Consider the following 9,897-nt stretch of genomic DNA (forward strand, 5'->3'; position numbering starts at 1 on the left):
ATCTCCTCCCCCTCCTTCATCAACTCTAACAGCTGACGACTATGCCACATTCTTCATTAATAAAATTACAAACCTCAATGCACAATTTGCCACACCACAACCTGTCAAGACCATCTTACCAGCAAACATACACTCGTTCACATCCTTCTGTTCACTCTCTGAGGCAGAAGTCTCCAAACTCATCCTTCCCAATCATCCTATTCCATCTCATCTCCTTCAAGCCATTTCTCCTGCCGTTGTACCTGCACTCACTCACATCGTTAACACATCCCTTCACACTGGTGTTTTTCCCTCAACATGTAAACAGGCTCGTATAACACCACTTCTTAAGAAACCCACTCTTAACCCAAATCTTTTAGAGAGCTACAGACCAGTTTCCCTTCTACCTTTCATTGCAAAAACACTTGAAAGAGCTGTGTTCAACCATGTCTCAGGCTTTCTCACACAGAACAACCTTCTCGACAGCAACCAGTCTGATTTCAGAAGTGGACATTCAACCGAGACTGCCTTGCTCTCAGTTGTTAAAGCCCTAAGACTGGCAAGAGCGGATTCCAAATCTTCAATACTTATCTTGCTGGATCTGTCCGCTGCTTTTGACACCTCTGTTTATCCGTTTGCACTGGCTACCAGTAGCTGCTCGCATAAAATTCAAGGCATTAATGTTTGCCTACAAAACCACCACTGGCTCTGCACCCCTTTACCTAAATTCATTACTTCAATCAGAGTTATGTGCCTCTAGAAGCTTGCGTCCTGAACGTCGCTTTATTGTGCCATCTCAAAGAGGCTCAAAATCACTTACACGCACTTTTTCATTAACTGTTCCCTCCTGGTGGAATGACCTGCACAACTCAATCCCAGCAGCTGAGTCCTTAACCATCTTCAAGAATCGGCTAAAAACACATCTGTTCCATCTTTGTTTGACCCTCTAACTTTAGCACTTTCTATTCTATTTTAATTCTACTTTATCTATTTATACTTATAAATAGATTATAGATTATATCTATTTATACTTATTTTAAAAAAGTAACACTAGCTTTCTATTTTTTCTGATCTATCTACTTGTTTTTCTTTGTGTGTGTGTGTGTGTGTATATATAAGTAATACATTGCTACGTGTACTGTGTTAAGCTAACCGAGACTTGTCATTTGCACTTACATATTGTTGCTCTTTTGTTAGTTTTGATTGCTGCTATTGTGCTCATTTGTAAGTGGCTTTGGATAAAAGTGTCTGCTAAATGACTAAATGTAAATGGGTGGTGAATGTTAAATTTTCAAATTCACTTTATCAATGTCTATGCATGAGTTTAATTAACTTGCAGGCTTTTTGCGATTGATTAACTACACTAAACCATATTGCATTTTTTTATTATTAATGATTCACCCCTAGACTTATATAGACAGATATTACAGGATTTCTGTATGACACACAAACTCTTTTCAAGTATATTTTAAAATCCAGAATTTATAATTATTTTGTTCATTTCAGATGACAAAGGCGGTTCATCTTCTGATGGAGAAACAGCCTTAACATCAAAAGAGCAGCTGAAGGTCAAAAGTTTTTCTCATGCCAAGTGTGGAAAAACACTGAGCTCAAAGAGAAACTTAACGAGATACAAGAGAAAACACACAGAACAGAAAGACTTCAGCTGCAAGAGATGCGACATCAGCTTTTCATCCGCAGAAGAGAGGAAACTTCATTCAAAAGAGCACAGGGTGAAGAAGGAGTTTCGCTGTGAACAGTGCGGGAAGGATTTTTTCACCACTGCTCAGAATATGAAAGCTCATATAAAGACACATGACGAAAAGTCTTTCCAGTGCAGCGAATGTGAAAAGTATTTCAGCACCAAAGCAAATCTGGAAGCTCATAAGCGAATCCACACGGGAGAAAGACCGTACAAGTGCCCTCACTGCGAGAAGACCTACAACCACGGATCTCATCTGAAGAAACATGTGCGTGTTCACACCAATGAGAGACCGTACCAGTGCAGCGAATGTGGGAAAACCTTCACAGAGTCAGGCAGTCTAAAGTCACACCAGAGAATCCACTCTGAGGAGAAACTGTATCAGTGCAAACACTGTGACAAACGCTTCCGGCAGAAATCCCATCTGAAGTGTCACGAGCGCATGCACACCGGAGAGAAACCGTACCTGTGCTCCCACTGCGGGAAGAGCTTTTCCAATCCGACACATTTTGGATTTCATAAGAGAGTCCACACGGGAGAAAAACCGTATCACTGCAGCGTTTGCGAGAAGAGGTTCAGTAAGTTTGATACTTTACAAAGCCACAAGAGGATTCATACCGGAGAAAGACCGTTCAAATGCTTGCAGTGTGACAAGACGTTTGCTCGATCAGACGTCCTGAAGGTCCATCAGCGAGTTCACACCGGAGAGAAACCTTACTGCTGCTCCATCTGCGGCGAGAGATTCGCTTATTTAGGTAGCTTTCAGACCCATCAGAACAAACACGCTAAAGAAGAAACTGCTCCAGAATCATCAGAGTGACTTTCATCAGTCAATCTGGAAAAAAGACTAATTCAGCTCATCCTGAAACATCAGGGCTAGAAATGACTGTTACTTCCCTCAGTTTGTGTCCCTGTTCTCTCGGCAGCCACCTGTGGGAAAACATTCGTCCCGCGAAGAAACTTCGAAAGAAAAAAAGAGCAGAAAGACAGTGCAAACAAATTAATCTTCCAACCCACATGAAATATCATGATAGGATTCACCCCAGAGAGAAACCGTACTTGTGCTTATTTAAAGAGTTTTCAGACCCACCAGAATACACACAAAAATACAAGCAAAATCGTCATAGCAATCTATTAACTAATACTAGACCTTTACTAACTAAATAAAAGGTCTCAAGCTTATTGAAGCCTACGGCAAGAAATACTAGAGAAACTGAATTAAGTATTCCAGTGTAAAGATAAAACACTGCATAACCTTGATATTCTCTGTAGGTTGTTGCACAAAACAATCGGCAACTTTTTTTTTTTTTTTTTGAACATGGCAACGTTGAGTTTACATGATTTTAAAAATGAAACCTTTAAGTTACCATCGGGGAAAGATTCTTCAAAAAAAAAAAAAAACCTGCACTGTTCCGGGAACAATATTTGATGGTTTTAAAAAAAATAAGAATGTTATTATTGGGTTCTCAAACGGGAACCAAATGCTAACATTAAGAGAACATTTGCTTGGATGGCTTTCCTTGGTTCATTTAATCAAGAGAGAGCTTTTCTCAGAATGTTATTAGCTCCATATCATCGCTGTGCCGCCAAGGGAAGATATTCACTGGGTTGAAATGAATCCTCTGGATAGAAAAGTGTTTCCTTCAAACTACTTTAATGTGCAGATCGATGTATGATATAGAAGTGAAATGTATGTTTATGGTGTATTTGGCAAGGCCACTCATGGGAACACAAAACAGAAATCCGCCACGGCTTATTTTAGTGATTATTTAATACTTGCTGAAAAACATTGCAGTACCACATCAGGGCTAGACATGACCCTTATTTCAAGTAAAAAAAAATAACAGCAAAAAAACTTATTTGAATTCAAAAGATACAAAAAATGTTCTGGAAAATGTAAAATAAAGCATTTGTTTCTTCATCAAATATCATTACACACAATAGAGAGCTTAAACTTTTATGTTACAGAAGCAAGGCGTTTAAAACGTTCGCATTGGCTGTATCATCTTACAAAATCACTTTGTTCTCGAACTGGAAACACTGAAGTCCAAAGTATGCGTTTTGACGCGAATGATAACGTGTGTGAGCACAGGCAGCCGACCTCATCTTTGTGCTGTCAACCTTATTTTTTTTCCCCAGGTGACGGATAAAAATTATTTTTCCAATGTGAAACAATGGCCCCACCCAGTGTGGCCACCTTGTGGACCAACTAATTAATGGGAAAATTCAAGCTGCATGTGAGAACTGGGCTTTAGAAGGAAGGTACTTTACCGCTTGTATTTGCAGCTTCTGAGAAATTTCCTTGGAAACATCAGACGTCTCCACGATATTGTAGTTTCGGGACTAGTATTACTTTGATTTGAAGGATGATTGGAGGTAAAGTAAGCAGTCTTACTGCAATGCAACATCGGCTCTGTTTAAATAGCTTTATAAATCTAAAGTACCTCTCATCTGTTTCTCACAGAAATGGAGGCCAAATTTCCCAACAGCTTAAAGACATAAAGTGGCATGTAAGTGCAGATCATATAAACGTGGTGGTCTGTGATTGATAATAGATTAAGGCCTCTTTCATAAGGCAGATTGGAGACTAGTTCTTCAAATATCATCTTCACAACATTTTCTTATATAAGCAAATGAAAGCTGCCTTTTGCATGTAATGTAAGACGTTCTTCACTAAAGGTGCGACAAAAACAGTTAAAGTGTCTCCGAAGTCCATTAGAGGAAGAAAACTGAGCTGCATGTTTTATTAATTTCATTGATATGATACGAATCCGCCTCTAGTGACGCATAGGTCATGTGACAAGCCCCACATCTGAAATATTCTTGCTTAATAGACAGAAAGCAAGCAGTTTAAGATCTTCTCAGTGGAAAGGAGCCCCATGTGCTGCAGAATTAGAGCTCTGTGAGAAGTCACGCTTCCATGTGTCTTTAAAGGTCAACATCTATAAAGATCCTGCAGGACTGACAGCCGCTCTATATCTTGGACTCTCCTGTGGTCGGATTGCTCCGTAGAGGTTGCTGTAAAGGTCAGAGGACACCGTTAGAAGCAGAACCTCAATCTAGTGATGCACACTATAGCCAAAATAATCACAAACTTTAAAATTGCACATAAGCCAGTTTTTATATAGTACTTTTTAATAATTATGTTTCTACTCTGCATCATTGAAGCAACAAATATAATTATTCAAACATGCATTAAATAATAAATACATCACTAACAGGTGAAGTAAAATATAAATAAATGTATCAAAAATCTCCTCTAAAGTTATGTTTTTCTAGCTGTCTAATGGGTTAATGTACATTGAGTGGCTTTTCTGAGGTAAATCAATGTGACATTATTGTTTACAAGCTGTTTTATCGACATCTTTCTGTGGTCGAAACACTCATTGAGTGAGACATGAAACATTGCATTAAGTTGTTCTGTTTCTTTCAACACCTTCTGATGCTCATTCATGTTTATTTTGTGTTATAACTAGTTGTAAAGAGGAAGAGATGATCGATTTACATGCCGCTTGAACTGAGACGCTACAGCGATCTGTCACATTGAAGAGGATTAAAACTATTTATTTCCGAATTTTGTGATAAACTAACAAAATTTGGCAACCGAGACTTTGTTTCGTATTAAAAAAGCTTGTATCAACAGAAAACAGCATAGACTACTTATGTTCAAAAAAACATTGTGGGAACAGATTTGCAATGTTTCTAAAGCGTTAAAATGTCCAGTTTTCTTGTGATTAGAACATTATTTAAAATGTTGCAATGCAACATTCTCCTAACCTTTAATCTAACATTCTTTGAACATTTATTTGTAATATCCCAAGAGCATTGGCGTTGGCATTCAGAAAACATCAATAACATCATATGGACATTCTGAGAATGTTGTTAGAATGTTTATCTTAACATTTATATATACTTTATAAAACGTTGACGTGAAAGTTAACATATTCAACGATGATGTCCTTGCAATGCAGATTTACCTGACTGTTGCTGGAGTGATTGGTGCTGAATTCTGAATATTTCTTCTCCTTAAGTGAGCAGATCCTGCTAATCAGCATGCGATACTCCTCTCTGACCTGAAGGGGGCGACACAAAACACGTTGAAAACACACTGATGGCTCTTGGCCAGAATACAGTTTAATGTTTAATGCAGGGAGTCAGAAGTATGTCTGTTTGACTATGACTTGATGAGATCTTTGAAATGTAGTTTGAATCCAGACTTTACTGTCTTTTCCTTTTTGGTGCGTTGTGCATTTGTTTGTGTGCAAGTACCGGTTTGGACAGCAGGCAGTGCATGATGAAGATGAGCGCCCCCTGCAGGCTGTTGAGGATGGTGAAGAGGTACAACGCAACCTGAGTTACTTTCTCGTAGAAAAGGAAGGAACCGAAAACCCACATCCCTCCAAGAATACAGAACTGAGCCACAGCGGTCACCGTAAAACCCCTGAAAATCACCAGAAATGGGTTAGACTCAATGACTGAATCTATTTTGGGCTCAGCTAATTAACACTCACCTGATGTTGCGGAGTTTGGAGAGGTCTGGATTGAGGCTGGTGAATTTTTCGGCCAGTTTCCACACGGTGATGATGAAGACAAAGCTGTTGAGGACGACAATGATGCAGACGGGCGCGAGGAAGCTCCATATGAAATTGTAGTCAAGTGAGAGCCAACAGCTGGAGCACAGACACAAAATAATCATCAAAACAGCTGGAAAGCACTTGGATAACACTGTGATTTACAGCCCGTCAAACTTGTTCACACGAAAAGCACGAACAAATTCACACACACTCACTGTCGCTCGGTGCCGTATCCCGCTGGGAAGGCGATGGCAGAGACGGTGACGATGACGAGAGGGACCCCGTATCCCACCAGATACATGTAGAGATGCTTTAATGTGGTGTGAAACACCAGCACAACCATCCGGTAGAGCTGAACCCCCTCCAGCAGCATCCAGCAGAACGCAGACAAGAAGAAGAAGTGAAGCAGACCGGCCACAATCGCACACCCCACCTGAGACAAACGAAGAGAAACAGCACAACTACATTAGTAAAGTTTGTAAACAAACATTGATGTTGGCTTGACAGCATTGTTTGAAATTTTGAAGATTTTTATTGAAGTCAATAAAATGTTATTAACACAGTTCTAGCATGTTGCTACCATGTATTAACACATTGCTAGTACTTTTTTGCATTTTGCTACCATGATTTGCATGCTTTAACATGTTGCTAGCATGATTTAGCACGTTGCTAGCATGTTGTAACATGTTAACATGTTTTAACTTGTTAAACAATGCTTGTTTTGAGCTATTAGCCTCCTCAATGTTGATGCCAAGATTTTGGCCTCTCGTTTAGAGGCAGTACTTCCTAGTATTATCTCAGAGGAACAAACTGGATTCATTAAAGGACGCTATTCATTCTCTAACATTCGTACTCTTTTTAATATTTTATACTCAAGACAAAATAGTGTTTCCTCTGAGGTGATCATTTCATTAGACGCCGAAAAGGCATTTGATAGGATAGAGTGGGATTATCTGTTTAGAGGTCTGGAGGAGTTCGGTTTTGGGGAGGGATTGATATCATGGATACGTCTACTATATGCTGACCCACAAGCTTCAGTTTCTACTAACAGTGTTAACTCTGAGTATTTTACCTTATCACGGGATACACGCCAGGGATGTCCCCTATCCCCATTACTTTTTGCCATAGCTATTGAGCCCCTTTCAATAATGCTTAGAACACTTCCTATATTTCAAGGTATAATCCGCAAGGGAATCGAACATAAATTAGCCCTATACGCTGACGACTTATTACTCTACGTTACCGATCCAATTGCATATATTCCTGTGATAATACATCTATTAGATTAAACTAAATCTGCAGAAGAGTGAATGTTTACCCTTAAATCAATCTGCCCAAAAATTTTAACAGAATGACATATCTTTCCACTTGGAGAGTTCTAAATTCAAGTATCTTGGTGTTAATGTTACCCTTTCTTATACTATATGCTGACCCACAAGCTTCAGTTTCTACTAACAGTGTTAACTCTGAGTATTTTACCTTATCACGGGGTACACGCCAGGGATGTCCCCTATCCCCATTACTTTTTGCCATAGCTATTGAGCCCCTTTCAATAATGCTTAGAACACTTCCTATATTTCAAGGTATAATCCGCAAGGGAATCGAACATAAATTAGCCCTATACGCTGACGACTTATTACTCTACGTTACTCTACGTTACATCTATTAGATTAAACTAAATCTGCAGAAGAGTGAATGTTTACCCTTAAATCAATCTGCCCAAAAATTTTAACAGAATGACATATCTTTCCACTTGGAGAGTTCTAAATTCAAGTATCTTGGTGTTAATGTTACCCTTTCTTAAGCAGCACATTTTACACCGTTAGTTTCATAGATGAAGTCAGCTTTTTTAAGATGGGCGGCTCTTCCATTATCTCCACTAGGTAGGATAAACGCTGTAAAAATGAATATTCTCTCCAAATTTCTTTACTTTTTTCAAGCTATTCCTCTGTTTCTGCCCAAATCTTTCTTCAAGAATATAGATCAACTAATCTCCTCCTTTATATGGGCAGGTAAAACTCCTAGAGTTTCCAAAATTTTGCTTCAAAAAAGTCGATTAAGTGGAGGGCTTTCCCTGCCCAATTTTATGTATTATTATTGGCAGCAAATATTCAGAAGCTGGTGTTCTGGGTACAGGCCTCCTCTTTACCATGGTGCTACTTAGAAGCTAAGTCTTGTATTTCAACATCTCTCCCTGCTATGGTGTTCTCTTCTCTCCCCATGTCCCCTTCACATTACGCTTGTTTTAGCATAATGCTAGCATGTTTAACATGTTTTTAACATAATTTAACATGTTGCTAGTATATTCTAACATGTTTTAGCTTGTTGATACCATGTTTTAACATGATTAGCATGCTTTAACATGTTGTTAGCATGATTTAACACGTTTGTTAGCATGTTGTAACATGTTAACATGTTTTAGCTTGTTGCTAAAAAATGCTTGTTTTAACATACTGCTAGCATATTTTAACATGTTTTAACATGATTTAGCATGTTGCTAGTATATATTAACATGTTAACATGTTTTAGCTTGTTGCTAACATGTTTAAACATGATTAGCATGCTTTAACATGTTGCTAGCATGTTTTTGCATGTTTCTAGCATGATTTAGCACATTGTACTAGGATAGTTGTTAAGTTTTGCAAATGATAGCTTAAATACTCTACATGTCTTATTGTACAAATAAGACATGAAGGTCAGACCTGAGTCTGCATGGTTTGGTGGTTGTAGCTGAAAGAAAAATTAGTCTAAGAAGAAGAAGAAGCTTAAATAGTAGACCTTGGCTTTGTCAAGCCAGCATAATAAACAGTAAACTGCTTGTGATTCTCTACATTTTTTACTTTAAGGCCCCAGTATACAGAAGATATGAGACAGACACCTGATTGTGAGTGCTGGAGATCCCACAGAGGAAGACGAGGTCTGCGATGAAGAGACAGATGCTCAGATGGAGATGGATGCTGGTTCGGGTTCCTTGGATGGAGCGGCAGAACCGGAACGTCAGGATACAGAGAAACAAACAGACCAGAGACAGAGCTAAACCCACACGCGTGATCAGCACCAACTCAAACGAGTCCTGGAGGAGAGGAAGAGGGAAAATCATCATCATTTCACATTAAAGATCTGAATTAAATGTTAAATCACAGTTTTTCTGGCTCACGGATGTACCTGGACAGGATAGAGAGCCATTAGCACAGCGAAACTACTGAGATGAGAGCAGGAGCAGGCTGTATGAGTGCTGTTAGACCACGCCCCCTCACAGCCCCGCCCAGACCACGCCCCCTCAGCCTCATCCCAGTACACACAGGAGTAAGCCATGCCCTCAGACTCCGCCCTCTCCTGAAGAAGACAGAATGAGGACAGAATGACTAACAGTTAAAGGGGTCATATGATGCAATTTAAAGTTTTCCTTTCTCTTTGGAGTGTTACAAGCTCTTGGTGCATAAAGAAGATCTGTAAAGTTGCAAAGACTAAAGTCTCAAATCCAAAAATATATTCTTTATTAAATTTAAGAGTCAGCCACTCCTACCTAAAACGGCTCGTACTAACACGCCCCCCACATGTCTATGTCACTATGTGGAAATATTAGCATAATGCCGCCCAAATGTGCAGCAAAGAAAGAAGGCGTGGTTTCAGTAACCGCAG

General features: G+C 39.3%; 3 protein-coding genes across 5 annotated transcripts in view; 1 reads left to right on the forward strand and 2 right to left on the reverse strand.

The window, feature by feature from the left end:
* LOC107560570 (zinc finger protein 239-like) overlaps positions 1 to 3,561 on the forward strand; it is a 9,098-nt gene extending 5,537 nt beyond the window's left edge. The window contains exon 6 of the mRNA XM_016244789.1: positions 1,486 to 3,561. Within this exon, the coding sequence (XP_016100275.1) occupies positions 1,486 to 2,501 (1,016 nt within the window). The 3' untranslated portion in view covers positions 2,502 to 3,561. The remainder of the gene's footprint in view (positions 1 to 1,485) is intronic.
* LOC107560584 (zinc finger protein 501-like) overlaps positions 1 to 9,897 on the reverse strand; it is a 176,198-nt gene that overhangs the window by 10,135 nt on the left and 156,166 nt on the right. The window lies entirely within an intron of this gene.
* The window catches only part of LOC107560571 (CD97 antigen-like), a 19,220-nt gene continuing 12,877 nt past the window's right edge, over positions 3,555 to 9,897 (reverse strand). The window contains exons 11-17 of the mRNA XM_016244790.1: positions 9,421 to 9,591; positions 9,134 to 9,328; positions 6,471 to 6,688; positions 6,193 to 6,351; positions 5,951 to 6,122; positions 5,659 to 5,754; positions 3,555 to 4,699 (exon numbers count right to left, since the gene is read on the reverse strand). Of these exons, the coding sequence (XP_016100276.1) occupies positions 4,655 to 4,699; positions 5,659 to 5,754; positions 5,951 to 6,122; positions 6,193 to 6,351; positions 6,471 to 6,688; positions 9,134 to 9,328; positions 9,421 to 9,591 (1,056 nt within the window). The 3' untranslated portion in view covers positions 3,555 to 4,654. The remainder of the gene's footprint in view (positions 4,700 to 5,658; positions 5,755 to 5,950; positions 6,123 to 6,192; positions 6,352 to 6,470; positions 6,689 to 9,133; positions 9,329 to 9,420; positions 9,592 to 9,897) is intronic.

Source organism: Sinocyclocheilus grahami, unplaced genomic scaffold (genome assembly GCF_001515645.1).
Source record: "Sinocyclocheilus grahami isolate Dianchi unplaced genomic scaffold, SAMN03320097.WGS_v1.1 scaffold734.1, whole genome shotgun sequence".
Taxonomy (NCBI): Eukaryota; Metazoa; Chordata; class Actinopteri; order Cypriniformes; family Cyprinidae; genus Sinocyclocheilus; species Sinocyclocheilus grahami.